Consider the following 16,992-nt stretch of genomic DNA (forward strand, 5'->3'; position numbering starts at 1 on the left):
TGTAGACGTGTATATACGGTCTCCTGATATGAAATCTCTTCTCTTCTAAAACGCATTTCTCTGAGCTTCTCATTTTCCCGAAGTCTTCGGTGTCTTACGACGTTTCTCAGGCTTTAAAGAGAAAGAAAAATAAGGAAGGGAGACTGCCTAGACAGAATCAATAGACTTGTCTCCTGACGAACGGATAGAAAAAAAAAAGGAGCAACAGAATTTGCACGCCACTGAACAAAGGACTAGAGAAAGTCTGGATATGTCACCTATGGGACAACGAGACGTATATTTTTGGAGAGGTATATTGCTGGGTTTGAATTTGTGAGAAACGTGTTACGTAATAAGTGAAGATTAGAACATTTCTTACAGCCATTAAACTAGTGTTCATTCAACCGAACGTTCGGCTGTGATCGGTAATCGCGTTCGTCCGTAGAGAAATTTGGCTGCTTAACTAGATTATGGTTGTCGTATCAAGATGTTATAACAATTCTTATGTCTAACAGTCACCCTTGTTATAAGATTGAGATTGCAATTACGTACAGTGTTTCCTCTTTAAAAACATCTTCAAAGTCATTTTCTCCAATTCCAATCTTTATTTTGGTTGATAATTGGATATGACAAAGATTGGTTGATAATTAGGTATGAATTGAATATAGAATTTAGGCCAAAGGCCAAGCACTGGGACCTATGAGGCCATTCAGCGCTGAAACGGAAACTGATAGTAAAAGGGTTGATAGGTGTAACAGGAATAAAGCCTCAAAGCAACTATTAGGAGAGGGTGGAAAGTAAGATGGAAGAAAGAGAATATGAAAGGAGGTACAGTAAAAGGAACGAAAGGGGTTGCAGCTGGGGGCCGAAGGCACACTGCAGAGAATCTTAAGTAATGCCTACAGTGCACCGCAAGAGGTGCAGATAATTAGATATGATTCATCTGTGTATGATAGCGCTTTGGTTTACTGTACATATGTATTTGATGGTGTATAATTACATCATCTTCGATTATGGAGCTTCTAGATAGTAATTGGTGTCCACTTAGTGGTATAGTAATAATAATAATAATAATTTCTTCAGCATGTCTTTTCATGATTTTTCGATAGTAAGTTATTGTCATTAGTTTATAGTCTATTAAATATATGGAGATTCATCTGCAAAATCTCCCGAGCCCAAGAAGGGATACAAAAGGTTAATATCCTATAAACGAAACCAAGGATATCAGTTCATATTATGGGAAAGTTTGGCTTTTCGTAGATTAAATTACCTCCAGTCGCCAAGAGAGCTACAAGGTCAAGAATCTCATTAGACCCATAATTAGCGTCTTTGACTGATTGGAAAACTCACTGATAATTCCTAAGATGGTTCAGGTCTGAATCTTAACCTTGAAATCTTGAAAAACATTTTCAATCAACCAGTAGCTGGAGAGGCAGGAAGTTTACATAATCTTTTCCAGCAATCTTAAAGGCACAAAATAAAGGAGATGTGTAGAGGTAGGAAAAGTTATTGGGTTTAGTTAAAACTGGTTATTATTACTGAAACTCATTTTTTCTTAATAAAATGTTCATGATTAGAGGAACAGAGAAGTGGACCAGACTTAAGTGTATCTTTAAAAAATAAAGAAAATAAAAACAGTAATTGTCTGCAATTTTAGAATGCCATTTACGATATTTCACACCTGGCATGTACAAAGTTTTCCCTTTATTATTTTTGAAAAAATATCTAACATTACTAATACCCACCAAGAACTTTCTAGGTATAGTTCCTTTGAATCTACTTATGGCTTAGTAGTTTAAGAGACACATTACCTATCTCCTTTTCACCTTTTACATTCTGTAAGGCATGAATTTACTTTTAAAAAGAAATGTGTCTTTCAGAGATTAGTTTAATTTAATTCGGGCTTCATCCCAAGTTTACTGTCTTTCCAAAGGTATGCGTCCTTCTGCGGACCAGGTGACAACATTGAAGACTGCTTTGGGCTGCCCCCAGATGACAAAAGTGCTCCAGATCATAAGGTCGTGATCACAGGCAGCTAACTGCACCACTATCTGTCCAAGATGCCTCTATATGGTCCCCACTTCGCCATATACCTTCAACAATACATCGATCTCTTCATGAACTGAGGTTGACAACATATTGTTATATTTCTTTCTTTCTTGATCGTAATATTTTTTAAAGTCAATTTTGCTATCAAATTGCATTGAGAATTATTCTTCAATTCAATGTAGTCTGTTGCTAAACTTTAGCTAGAAGATAGGGTGCTTCATGAAATCAGGATAGCTTATCTTGCTTTTGACCTGAGAGGACCTGGAAGCTTACATTTTCTGATTGCCACAGTCCCCTGTAGTGAAAAGAAAAATCTAATACCATCTTATTATTCATTACACCCTGGAAACATTCCCAGCATCATATGCTGTGAAATTTCACAGATTTTCAGTCATTTGTATTTTTCGTATGCATACAAACCAGAGCCTTCTGTGTGAGAGTATTTTATTAGTGTGAGCTGGAATCTGTTATTGAAGCTTGGCAGCTATGACCACTAGGTTGATTAAGGTGGGGCATTATAAAAGGCACTGGTTTGGATATGTAAGAAATATGCAAATTATTTTTAAAATATGTTAAAAATTTGTAATGCGTTCCTAGATATTGTTTTAGATAGGAGACTCACCCTTGAGTAGGCAAATAGCTTCCGACTGACTGGCATGGTCGTGAGCAGAGTAGCAATGACTCTTGTAACCTCCTATACAGTCTGGCATAGGGATCCAAGAGTACTACTTGGGCCCTTAGACAGATTGAGATGTATCTTAACACTCATTATAGGAAAAGTGAGAACCAAATGCTGCTCTACAGATAGGGTACCACAGTTTATAAGTAGCTAGTATCTGGGTTAATTAAAACTGATGGGTCCAGATAATAGAGCTGAGGGAGTCAACATATAAGTGAAGCTGTAAGCTAAGATTCTTGACATACTCAGCCATACTGCTGCCTTCCAGATGATGGGAACAAGGAAGGAGAGAGAGAGAGTGTGTTGCTCACCCATTCAGTCTCCACCCGTATGCCACAGAGTACCTTAAGTGAGATTTTTTATGTCCACGAGGAGTTTGGAGACTACCTTACCTGATGAGAAGCCACCACAGGTACTTACCTAGGAGAAGGTTCCAAGGACTTGTGGGCAATAGTCTTCGAGTTAAAATGAGGTAAGATAGTCAGGTGCCACCAGAAACCTGCCCTCATTACCTGTGAACCAAAATGTTCTTTGAATACCCAGGGCAGGCCAACACTTCAGGGTATGAGGGATATCACACAAGCTGGACAACCCTCCTCTACCCAGGACGAATTATATATCTACTTGATCACTACGAAGCCAAAAAGAGTAGCTGTTCTTGAACAGCTCCACCTTATGCCTGATGGTACTACAAAGTAACCCTGATGATGGCCTAAAACTTAAGATCCTCATGGTTAGTGCTGCAGGGCTTCACAGGGCAATGGGCTTCACTGCAGGGACTGAGAGGAGCTAGCAAGTCCATAATCTGCAACAAAGCATCTTTAGAGAGAGAGAGAGAGAGAGAGAGAGAGAGAGAGAGAGAGAGAGAGAGAGAGAGAGAGAGAGAGAGAGAGAGAGAGACTGCATATATAACACCAGTCGGAGAAGATGGTATGTATTGGCTGAGGCTACCTCAACCCAAGTGGATTGTTTGTTTGGTGTTTTTACGTTGCATGGAACCAGTGGTTATTCAGCAATGGGACCAATGGCTTTACGTGACTTCCGAACCATGTTGACAATGAACTTCTATCACCAGACACACGCATCTCTAACCCCTCGGTGGAATACCCGAGAATCGAACTCGCGGCCATCGAGGTGGCAAGCCAAGACCATACTGATCACGCCACTGAGGCATGACTGGATAACAGAGAAAATGGCAATGGGAATCTCTGGATGCTTCAATGAGAAAAGTGAAGATTTTGAAAAAGACTTTCATGTAAGGCCAACCAGGATCTACCAGGGTTAGAATGACAACACTCAGTTGATCATTTGTCACATCAGATGAACAGAAGGAAAGGCAAAGATATGGTGTTCTCGAGTCTACTGGAAGGCATTTTCCAATACACCCCAGAGTCATGAACAAAAGAACCCTTGTAGGGGGCCAGTTCCATCAGTCCGTTGTCAGTAGGCATTGCAGTGCCCCTTCAGCCCCAAGCTGTAACCCCTTTCACTACCTTTACTGTAGCTCTGTTCATATTATCTTTCTACCATCTTACTTTCCACCTTCTCACAGTCATTTCATAGTGCAATTGCAAGGTTTTCCTTCTGTTACATCTTTAAGACCTTTACTCTCCTTTTCCTTTTGAGCAGTGAATGACTTCATAGGTCCAAGTGCTTGGCCTTTGGCCTAAATTTTATATTCCATTTCCAGTTCAACAAGACCAGAATATCAGGAGCTTTCCATAGCTGTGTGGCAACAGGTATATCACTAGGGTTCACTTTAGCTCTACAAAACTTTTTCCATGCAAGATAGACCAGTTGGTTCTTACTGACTACCAAAACATTTCTAGCTAGTGACTGGATTTACCAGGGTGATTTGTTGACATAAGCTGCTACGGTTATGTTGTCGTTTAGTAACACTTAAGGAGTGACCAATCACATGATCCCTCAATGCTCGCAGTAGAATTGTTCACATTTCCAAGGTGTTGAGACAGTATACAGATAAGGTTTATCTTAAATCCACATACCTGAGGTAGACAGACCTCTCAAGTGAGTGCCTCATCCCTTCTTCAGTGTCTGAAAACAGCAGCAGCTCTGGAGGTTAGGAGATCAAGAGAACTCTTACTCCCACTAGGAGGTTCCATTCATCCAGCCACCAAGTAGGGTCCTCCCTTGGTTCCCTGCTCAAGGGCACGACCTGTTAAGGAGGGTTACTCGAGGCTTACTAATGCTTCTTCAGTTGCCACTGAAGCAAGTGGAAGTGGAAGTGCTCATCAGGAATGAGCTCTATCCCCTTCCCTAATAATATGATAGCCATTACCCTAACTGTGGCAGCTAGAGAGGGGGACTGCAAACCTTAACACTTACCTTCTACCTTCTCCTCCCCTCGCACCTTACTTTACTTCCTAGCCAGAGCTGGAAGGGGAGGCTGAAAGGCCTGGGAACATTCCTGGTCCTTCCTGTAAAAGTTTGGCTTCACTGTCTCAGTTTCATGGAGGGGAAGGGGAATCCGCTCCTGACATCAAAAACAGACAGCATGGCTGACCACAGAGGCTTAACTATCATTCACTTTGTTAACTTGGAGGACTTGAAGGAATATGCACAGTGGATCCAGATGTCCCACCCAGTCATCAAAACCTTTTCTCCACAGCCGTTTCCATTTTGTTCTTTGATCTGCTCTGTTGAGCAAGACTAACCTGAACTTAAGAGAAAAGCACAGTTGTAAGTATAGTCCGCATCTTCTGACATGTCAGCAGTGGGAAAGTAACTAGCTTAATCCGCTAGACAGCAGGGAACCTTTTGATTTACAGATCAGACTGTTAAATTGACCAAAGACACCATCAACAAGTGGTGACCACATCAATCAGAATGATTGCTTTGCCCACAAGATCATTTAACTCATGAGCCAAATGATCTCTCCAATCCATATTTGCCTCAAGGCTTTCTGAAGAAGAATCCTCAGGACCTAACATATTCTCCAAAGCAAGAGTTAGTTACTCTCCTTAAAGAATGGCTGACACATTAGTTAGCCGTGGAGGGCACTCATGGACCAGAACAATCTGACCTAGCACTACTGTTGGTAAGTTAACTCATAATCACTTTAACTTCTCTCATAGGATAACAAGACCAGGCTGAATAGTAATTGCAATTCACAATTCCATAATATTTCCAATGATTGGTCAAAATCGTACAAGAAGCTTTGGACAAGCAATCATGTGCTCTCACAGATGTGAATGCCTGGAGTCTTAGATCAACTAGAAACACCAAAGTATCTGCATCATCACTTGCATGCAGCTCATCACAATACTTAGCAGTGACTTTCCAATCATCATTTAGATCAACATTAACCTTCTGTAAGCGTGCACACGATCTGGAAATCATACACACACCTAGCAAGAAGGTAGCACCAACTTTTGTGTGTACCTCTTTTGTGTACCTCTGCAGAAATATAAACAGCAAAGAGTTTCAAACAGTTTGTTTTTGTTAGCAGAGCCCTGTGTTAACTAACAACAATTGCCATCCCACTAGAGGAGAGCAAATGCAGTCACCAACACTCAAACAAGGAATGTAATTACTAAAATCACAGAATTTGTGAGGGTTTAATAAACAACCTCTTCTTCCCAGAGGAAAGCAGCTCAATTCTGAGGAGGAGGAAGTACAAGAGGGGGAACAGTTTGGGCCAGTTCCCATGTTAAGGAAGTAAATGGAGGGAGACTGGTTCATGAGCACACTCAAGGTACTGTTATGCCAATCCTACCTACAACAGAATGAATGCTATCGCCAAGCCGTGGGTAGTAACTTATAAGTCTGACAGAACTTTGAGAGTTTCTTTCAGACAATACTACTTCCTCCCACAGAAGAGGAAGAAGTAATATGTGCTAGCATTTCATCACCTTATTCTGCTAAGTTTTACTCTCCTGCAGGAACAGCATCAAAAGATGCATCACTGAGAATACTAAGGGAAAATGTCTTTCAGTATTCCAGTGAAGCTGCTGGCAAGCATTGGTACGTGGCGGCTATGAACACACACCAGTCTTATCTGAGGAAAGCTATAGATGCACACACACTGGGGTCAGCACTGTTTGGAGCACACGGACTGGGTCCTCACCACACAAAAATCATACATGCTTAAGACTTCTTAACTCTACTGCAAATGAAGAAAGTGTTTTGATGATGGCAGGACATTGGATGTGGGAATGTGTTCCTCCAACCCACATTTACTACTGTTATCAAGTTTCATCTACCAATCCCAGCTTGTACTGAGAAATACTATTTCACAATTGGCGATGGCTTGTATTCCTGCAGGAACAACTTATTATAACAGATTCAGGCCAATAATTAACATTTGTGGCTGGAATGCAGTACAGCATTTACAACTGTATGATATTGTGAATTAGTACAAGATTTTTCATTCTACCGAGACATTCATAACCAACCAGACCAGGCTCTACAAAAAAAAAAAAATAATAAACCAAATAAATATTGTAAATTAGGCTAAATTAATTGCAATAGTAAACAGTTAGATTAACTTCTCTTAGACAACAATGCATTATCTGGCTAAGATTGAGCTATATGTTCAACCCTCAAAACCATTAACTCTGGTTGAGAGATGAAAAAGCCCACCCATAGGCATTAAAAATAACAAAAACATAAAACTTATAAAGAGCACTTATTTAAATAAGGTCACCTGATAATTATTGGTCCCCTTATCTAGCTTTGAGGTTCCACAATTTAAATATTAAAATTTATAAAGGATAAAGTGAAAATTTACTTCAATAAAACAAAGACAATACCAAATACTTGTATAATCAATTCTCTGATCAAAAATAGTGTCTGCCACGCAGGGCAAATGCATAACAATGAGACGATCACATGGCCTTAAAGGAAATACAAGAAGGTTAAGGATCAACATTTTCCATATATACTTTAAACAGAACTTGTGGTAAAAATAAATACAGTATAAGCCAGGCTTCTAGGCAAGAGTACTATCATATCTGCTTTAACAAGTTCTATTATGATGAACCATAAGAAATCTCCAAATAAACTTAACAAAAAGTCATGCGGTAAATTTGAAAATGTACACATCCATATTAGACAACTTCAAAAATTTATGTGGCTCATAACATCAACATGAGGTGATAAATAAAATGCATGTGACTCTACTATTCAGAAACAAAATTACATTAGTGCACTTGTTGCCTAGACCCTCAGTGCCCATATACCCAGGGCAAGGGCACTTCTAACAATCCCTAAATCAATGACTTCAAATGTAAATGGTGGTAAACCCTCTCTGAACTCAACCACACTGTAAATGGTAACCAACCTAAGTACGAACAACATTACCATACTTGCCCTAAGAAGCACTGCTGGTATAAATGAAGAAATTTTCTAAACAAGCATTGAATGTTACTTTGAGGAGTAAATGGCTATAGTATCTTGAATCTTTTTCTGCAATTAGATATTATCACAGTATTGTCCGTATTGCAGACAAGAGATTTCCACCTTTTACAAATACCATCATGGTGATAACAGTCACAAGAGAAGGACTAGGATGATTGATTTAGGCTTACAAAAGTAGAAATGGTAGATCACACATAAAATCACTTTCAAGGAAGAGGAAATTTGGCTTACATAATAAAGTACAATCCAAGTTTCTGGAGTTACAGTAACAAAAGTACCAGCAACAAAGTAAAAACTACCAAGGGTAACGACCAAGAGCTAGAGAGAGAGAGAAAGAGAGATAGAGGGAAATAAGAGTTGTGCAAAGTTCAAAATAATCCACACATGCCACTAAAAACTTTTCCCCAGAACATCCAGGCTTTAAAAATGTAGGCTACCTTTTTTAAACTATAGTATAAACAGCTGGCGGAGCAGACCAAATATATATTAGATGGCGACCACAGTAAATATAAGCAGTATGCATCGGTACTGCCAACTGTTATAAAGCACCAATACTATTACCACCCAAGCAGATACTTTAACAATTTGCATGTATCAACTAAAGAAACATTTAAAAGAAATAAATATATGAAATGTGTGGTCACTTGAGAGGTTAAATATTACTCTTTGGCCTTTGTTGACAGAGCAGAAAAATAATAAATAAACCAGAAAAGCCACTTTTAAAGCAAGGTTTGATTAACACATTCCAAGTACATATTCCAAATAGTTTTCCTGCTCTTAATTTGGACTAGTTTCAAGCATTTACAGTTCGATTTACTTTTTCACACATTTCATGGAACAACACTCCTCCAAGGAATGACATCTTAAAACTTCATAATGAATTATTCCACTTTCCAGTGTAAGAGTTGCATTTTCCTCTCCAATTCATAAAATGTACAACATTCCTTTGCATTTCAACTGCTCTGTGACACTTGAATGTTATCTGCACTTTCGTCAGTTCACACTGTTATTTCAGTTTGCAGCAGTAATGTTTATGGCCTGATTTCCTGTGTTTCTTGCCTTGTCCAGGCTTTGGCCATTCTGTAGATATGGAACTTCATTTCCATATACATCCGATACCAGTTTTCCTACAGCCATACATACATACATATATTTTTTATATATATAATCATATATTTATTTCTAATTACTCTCATTATTTGTGGACCCTTTGGTAGCCTGTCTTCGACTGATGGCCATTGCAATTTCATTCCTGAAAGCAGCATGCTGTTTCTGGTCTGGAAGCGGCTGGACTGAACGGAGACCATTTACGATGTCCTTCGTCTTTCCAAAGTAGATCTCGTTGAGGGTGTTCCTTATTTTGTTCTCCATGTCCTCGACCATGCGTCCGATGTTGGCAATATGAGGAGACGATTCCGACACAGGACAGTCTTGCTCAGTCTGGGGGGATGAATTGTTAAAAGATCAAGTAAGTACTAATTATATTAATTTTGAAAAATGTTAATTATACACTTGAATGGTTTTCTCGACTATGTTAATTATACACTTGAATGGTTTTCTCGACTACGTATGTTGTAGGATTAATGCCAGACATCAGATCCAGTAGTATAAAAAGTTTTGTATATTTTGTGGCGACACCTTGACCAAATAACACATTCTTGACTCAACTTAAATTTATATTTCACTCTTTCCTTTAAAAAAAAAAAAAAAATTTAAAAATTTTAATTGTGGAAACATATTATTACTACTATTATTATTATTACTATACTATAAGATAAATTTCTCCCTATTCATATGGAACCAGCCAACAGGGGCCAATCTTGAACTCAAGCTTCCACAAAATATGGTGTTCATTTGAAAATAGCAACATGAGGCACATCTCTGACGCCTCAGTGGAATGCCCAAGAATCAAACTCGTGGCCACCGAGGTGGCTGGCCAAGACCATACTGTTCACACCACTGAGGCGCTAGCAACAGAAGGTAATTGAAAAAAAAAAATTAACAAATAAATATAAGGCAAAGGCTGCAAACAAAACCTTATCCTCATCTCAAAATAAAAGGTACAGATATGGATGTTAAAAAACCCAACATATATCCCAGCAGATGTTATGATTTTCCCAACCTTCAGCTGTTCTGATTAATCTGGCCAATGACAAGGTGGTTCCAACTTAATGAACACTGTACAGCCCATGGAACCTACCAGTCTCCACAGATCTTGCCTTTCCTAAGTGTGGAGGTCGCTGATTTTATTTATAATAAAAATAACATGCTCTGAGAGATGTACAAAATCTCAATTTGACTTTTTTAATAACCATGAAGTTTTTCATTAACAAAAGCTTAAATAAGTCTAGCAACAGTTGTCAAATCTGAGAGTAAGACAGTATAGCTAATGTTTTATACCCAAGACGCACTACATGTAGAGGATTTTTATTATTAACCAAAGCCAAAACCTTAAGCAATTCAAGCAACAGTGGTCAAATCTGGGAATAAGATCATATAGCACTACAGCACAGATCAGATGCTTATAATCCAGCTCATGAATGCTTTGACAACAGACTGGAAAGCTTTACAAACAATGATGGTCAATCAAACTGCTGCAAATCAGATGTTAAATAAAAATTTTGTTGTTCTAGCTTTTCTTGATTTAGGAAATTTAATGGATAAACACTTTTGAATCTGTGTTGAAGACCAAACCATGAACTTTTGAGACGCTAAGATTATTTATTTTCAATCAATAAGGACTTGGATTACTATATATAAGGATCAAACTGTGGGATGATGAAATAACCGCAGGAGAAATAAATGCCTAGTGAACACAAGAAAAGCTGCCTTTCATCAAACTTAAAAACCAACTTTCAGAATGTACCATGTATTTTTGTCATTCAATGCTAACATTATCTATTTCTCATTATCTTTCATTAAAAACCATGGATTTTTTAAAACTTGGTTCAAATTGCAATTCTGCTTGAAAGTTAAATGATTACAACTTGACTCATAGGAAAACCACAGCAATCTTAGCAGGAATATTTTGCAATTTGTAACACTGACAGTGAGTAGTACATACATAGCTCTAAGAAAAATTTGTATCAAATGAATGGGACTCTTTTATCATACAACCAAATAATTGCTCCTTTGCAATTTATAACACTGACAGTGAGTAGTAGTACATACAGAACTCTAAGAAAAATTTGTTTCAACTGAATGAGGACTCATATCATCCAAACAAATAATTGCTCCATGTTCAAGTGTCTAACTGGCAAACTTCCATATCTTGAGATACCTTTATACAAACAGCAAGAAAATCACATCAAAGATTCAACTTGGGAGCCTCAGCAGGACTGAACGACTGCTATTGCCCTGCTTCCAAACCAACTAGGCAAGATCTATGGACATTGTGCAGTACAGTGGTTACCTTGGGCTATATAGTCCCAACCCCTTCAGGTATTACTACTACCTTCACTAACAAGTTAAATCCAGATAACGACACAGTGAAACCAATGCACCTTTTTCCTTTGAGGGGAGGTCCCTTAGAATACTAATGTAAACAAGCCCACAGGGACCACTGATTTGAAATCAAGCTTCCACATGGACCTAAGACCAGCCAGGAAGGCTTACAGATAACAAACATACCCTACCCCAGGAGGATCTGGTGGTTGCTGCAATAAAGGGAACCTCCGTTTGTCCCTTATCTGAAACTTTCAATTACCAAACATACAATATCTGTTTAAATGGTTCCTCCATGAAGTAATACTTATTTTCTTTCAGTTTAACTACTTCAAAATTAATAAAATATACCAATAGGAAATCAGTGATGCTAAATATAATTCAACAATGAAAAACAATTTCAGTGCTTAATAATCACAATAATATAGTGAAAAATAAATGCTACCTGTCTCATATTAACAGATAACAGGCTAAATATTTAAACATCACCATATTACCAGCAGCATGAAAACAATTTAATACAACTTATTGTAAATATAACAATACCATATGACTATGGTAGATTCACATCAACAGAGCATCTGACATCTAGGCCAGTCCCTTACGATGCTCCTGATTGGCTGTTGTTGAGCCAATCACAGGGCTGGAATCCCAGTCTCTTAAGAGAGTTCACATAGGCAGGATGTTTGTTCCACCTCTCCTAAGGGATACACTTTTGAAAGACATATCCCTCAGGAGCAGTGGAACATACATCCTGCCTATGTGAACTCTCGAGAGAGAACCGAGTTTCCAGCCCTATGATTGGCTTATCAACAGCCAATCAGGAGCGTTGTAAGGGACCAGCCTAGACATCAGATGCACGGTTGATGTGAATCTACTATAACCACTGACAGATTATACCATGAGAAGCTTACATCTTCAACATTAGCAATTGTGCATTATCATTATTAATTATACAAAAATACAAGAATAGACAAAAGCAAAAGGTAAACAAGAAAAATGCCAAGTAACCAAACCTAGATTGAAAATGCTAAGTAACAAAATGATATTGTTAAGATACAATAAAGTTTTGTACATACTTACCTGGCAGATATATACTTAGCTATAGACTCCGTCGTCCCCGACAGAAATTCGAATTTCGCGGCACACGCTGCAGGTAGGTCAGGTGATCTACCGCCCCTGCCGCTGGGTGGCAGGAATAGGAACGATTACCGTTCTAGAACCAGATTTTCTCTTCCACCTGTCTCCTGAGGGGAGGTTGGGTGGGCCATCAATCGTATATATCTGCCAGGTAAGTATGTACAAAACTTTATTGTATCTTAACAATATCATTTTTGTACATGGAACTTACCCAGCAGATATATACTTAGCTGATTGACACCCTTGGTGGTGGGAAAGAGACAACTATTTACTGAATAGACAGGTAAACAACATACGTTGTAGGTAATAAATAAATAAAACCTTGGTTCCTACTTGATCAGGCGGAAGCCTCCATGGCTAATGCCTAGGAAATCTGCTTCGCCTCAAGAGCCTCAGCGAGGATGTGACCTATGGCTAAGAGTTCTTGTGGGTCTGTCGATGGGGTCTTATCCATTTACTCGACAGAGCCTCTTACATGACAATATGCCTATGCCTATTGGCATAATTAAGGAGCACAACACCGATCCCGATCACCTGATCCTAACACGAGGGTTAGTGCTTAAGTTGAAAAGAGTTATCTACAAACTCCTTTCAAACAACCCAAAGAAAAAACACGACGTTAAATAAAATTTAACTCACTAGTTAAGGATCAGTATCTGCTCCCTATCCCAGCAATGTATCCGCAGCTACTCCATTTAATAAAGGAATCTTATAACATTATTATCGAACTTCAGGAAGTTCTTATAATGCATATCTAAGCGAAACAAGACTTCGATAAATCTAGAAGCTAAGTAGGTGTTGTCTTAACATCCCTTTAAGCGTAGTCCTTCCTAGGAAATTCCTGGAAGGATACTGGTAATTGAGTTGCTCAGCAAAGAAGTAACTACGGTATGTGCTTATGATTTGCCGTATTGTATTCTCATACAGCAGATACTCTACTACCTTCTTTCCCTGCCGAGGCAGATAGAGAAAGGATATTCTGGCGCCTGGATCCTTGCACTTAGCGCCTGGAATGTTTCCGCGCGCCTGGAAATGTTCCGCGCGCTAGAAAGGAGACTCGCTCCTGGAACGTTCCGCTTGCGTGGAAGGTCCCGTGCGCCCTGACAGTTCCGAGCGCCTACTAGACCCCTTTTAGAAAGAGCCTCTTGCCCGGAAACGTTCAATGGAAGGATCGTTCTGATTGCCACTCTACTGTAAGGCTCCTTGCTCTAGCCGTCTGTTTTTCTGGCGCAATTTGCGCCAGGCTGGCGCTTCGTCTCTTTGAAGGCGCCTTGCGCCAAGAAAAATTTTCTAGAACGCGGCTCGCGTTTGGTTGTAGGAACGCGGCTCGCGCTAGTCTGTTAGCTGGAACGCGCCTCGCTGCTGGCTATAGGAACGTACCTCACGCTAGCTTGCTGGAACGCGGCTTCATGGCAGCGGCTGGCTCTTGCTCAGTGTTCTCTTAGTTTTCAGAGAACGCGCTAGATCACTCCAAACATACATTCTTCGTCTTTTCGGATGTAAGATGAAGAGACGCACTTTTTTAAGGATGCCTTATCAATGGCTATCCTTGGCAGTCTGGGACGTTCTACAGAACCTGCCGAGGGGACGCCTGACCGGTGGGGGTTCTCCCTAACCTTCCTGCGGCTGTCGACTTTCCTCCTCCACTGGGTCTGGGAGTTTGGAAGAGGTCTAGGCCTGGAAGCGCTACGGAGCCGATCAGACGCACCCTCCACTGCACTGGGAACACTATATTCACTTCTTACCTTTTTTAGAGCTCGCCTTTTGAGCTCCATCCATTTATCTTCAAATTTGCACATATGAATTTGTAGATTCTGTGGAGTAAGAAGGTGATGAGGATGCAACAACTACTAGAATTGTCAATACGTACTCTAACTGCTCGTTAGTACGAGAGCTCTTAAAGCTTCTAAAGGAAGCGTATCTAGTTATATGCTTTCTGACTTCCTAAAGTAGGAAGTTAGATCTTATATTTCCTTCATCAAGTTCTAACACTTATACACGTATTAGTGAAAAAAAAAAAAAAATATCAATATTTCCCTTATTGCAAAATATAAGTGTCTACCGAAAAATTCGGTAGTTTCACGTAATATATTCTTCGAAATTTCGAAGCCAAATTCATTAAAAAGTTAATAAAAGCGTATGCCAAACCAAAGACCCAGTACTTCCCTGCAAAAGACAGCCCAGAAGGTCGATGGCGATGAAAAACGAAAATCAAGTCAGGAGGTAGCAACAACGTATGTTGACACTACCGCGACAGAGAAAATCTGGTTCTAGAACGGTAATCGTTCCTATTCCTGCCACCCAGCGGCAGGGGCGGTAGATCACCTGACCTACCTGCAGCGTGTGCCGCGAAATTCGAATTTCTGTCGGGGACGACGGAGTCTATAGCTAAGTATATATCTGCTGGGTAAGTTCCATGTACAAAAACCTAGATTATGAAGAGACAAGAGGAGAGGAGAGAATCTGGAAATACATGTCGATAATGCTGACAAAATTACTAATGTAATATCCATGGATGGAAAGGAAATGAGAAAAATACCCATCAAAAGGAGGAATGGATCAATCAATAACAACAATAAAAGGAGAAAGACAATAGTAAGAAACATTTCTGAGGTATTTACAACAGATGAGGGAGATAATTTGACTGACATCCAGAAGCTGAAGTAAACAATGTACTGATAAATGAGAGAACAGGTTTTCAAAAAGAATCCATAATAATGAATTAAGAGTGTAAGGAAGCACTGGGCTGTGAGAATCACTGCAGAGATTAACTCAATAAAAAATGCAATGTCATTGTATACAGTGCAGGGTTCTCGAAATGAAATATAGTTGAATACGAAAGGAAAAATACACATTGGATTGTTCAGAAGGTTTGGCAATCAAATAGAGACAAACTGCATTTGAATTAAGAATACACATTTAGGAAGATCTGTACTGCCATTCAGATATGAATCATGGTTAAGATAATGAGACTTACTTAAGGTTAAGATAATGAGACTTTTAAGTAGGTATGATCAAGTCAAGAAAATTCAAATATCGTATATTAAGTGCTATGTAATATGGTCTTCTTAACAAGTAAACTCACCTTCCCGTCCTTGCTGCTGAGGTTTAATTATCAAACAATTCAACATGACCACAGAGTTACATTTTGATAGTCCAACAGGGGTCACCCAAAGAATATGAACCCAGAGGGCTAGGTTGGCCAAACTAAGGGGAATGGATGATAAGTATAAGGCAAGGCAGGAAGCAATACTGCTGGGGTCAGAGTGTCAATGCAAATAACCTTTGGTCCGTTCTGCAGTAACCCCCACGAAGGATTAACTTTAAATTAGCATTTTTTTTTTGGCTAAAAGTAAATTTATTTTATGAATTTCTACACTTGGAAAAAAATATACTTTTGCTGCAATTTTCAGTATCACTAACAACCACAATCAGCTGGTACTCTTCTTGCTACTTTGACAAATAATATGTAATTAAGTCTTATAAACTATATTTCTACAATTTATTTAATTTTCAGTTTCACTCTTACAACTATAATCAAGATACTGAAATGGAGTGGATTATAAAATTCAGGCCACAGGTCAAGCACTGGGACCTATGAGGTCATTCAATGCTGAAAGGGAAATTAAAAGTAAAAAGGTTGTAATAGGTGCAGCAGGAGGAAAACCTTAAAGCAGTTACACTATGAAACAATTGTTAGCAGAGTAATATGGAAGAAACAGAATGTGAATTGAGGTGCAATACAAGGAATGAAAGGGGTTGCAGCTAGAGGCCGAAGGACACTGTAAAGAACCTTAAGTAATCTCTACAGTGCACTGCCAGCACAAGCCACTTACGTAGATAATAAAGATATCAATGAACACCGACTCAGCACAGAGTAGTACTTACCTGTCTCGTTAGAGATCCTCCTAGATTCATGGTACCCGAGCCTTGCTTATTGGTTTGGAGCCATAACATGGCAGTTGAGGTTAATTTGTAGTGAGCTGATCTACCACTTGATTTCTCAACTACTTCAACAACATGGATACTATCCCAGCACCCTTTAATTTTCTTGCTACCATCACCTGCTTTCTTTATAAGGATTACGCCTGAAAAACAATGTAATGTCAAGTTTATATAATGGGTTTCTATGACAATTGCATCTAAATCTATAAAAACACTCTTTACATTTAAACTGTGCCTTTTTACCAAAATTCATAAGCATATGTTTATTCATTTTTAAAAAACTGCACACCATTCAATGTTAGTTCAGAGTTAATCTTCTCAAATGATTACTCTCAATAGAGACTTTCAACTCTGGACATAGGTGTTAGACTTTCAAC

General features: G+C 39.0%; 1 protein-coding gene and 1 long non-coding RNA gene across 4 annotated transcripts in view; one reads left to right on the forward strand and one right to left on the reverse strand.

The window, feature by feature from the left end:
• The window catches only part of LOC135221556 (uncharacterized), a 152,139-nt gene extending 149,724 nt beyond the window's left edge, over positions 1-2,415 (forward strand). Inside the window, exon 3 of the long non-coding RNA XR_010316029.1 lies at positions 1,913-2,415. This is a non-coding gene — a long non-coding RNA (uncharacterized LOC135221556). The remainder of the gene's footprint in view (positions 1-1,912) is intronic.
• Positions 2,416-7,475: 5,060 nt separating this feature from the next.
• The window catches only part of LOC135221104 (F-actin-capping protein subunit beta-like), a 39,162-nt gene continuing 29,645 nt past the window's right edge, over positions 7,476-16,992 (reverse strand). For all 3 annotated transcript variants that reach the window (XM_064258911.1, XM_064258912.1, XM_064258913.1), the window contains exons 4-5: positions 16,559-16,758; positions 7,476-9,526 (exon numbers count right to left, since the gene is read on the reverse strand). In XM_064258911.1, the coding sequence (XP_064114981.1) occupies positions 9,269-9,526; positions 16,559-16,758 (458 nt within the window). In that variant the 3' untranslated portion in view covers positions 7,476-9,268. The remainder of the gene's footprint in view (positions 9,527-16,558; positions 16,759-16,992) is intronic.

The sequence above is a fragment of the Macrobrachium nipponense genome, chromosome 2 (genome assembly GCF_015104395.2).
Source record: "Macrobrachium nipponense isolate FS-2020 chromosome 2, ASM1510439v2, whole genome shotgun sequence".
Classification (NCBI taxonomy): Eukaryota; Metazoa; Arthropoda; class Malacostraca; order Decapoda; family Palaemonidae; genus Macrobrachium; species Macrobrachium nipponense.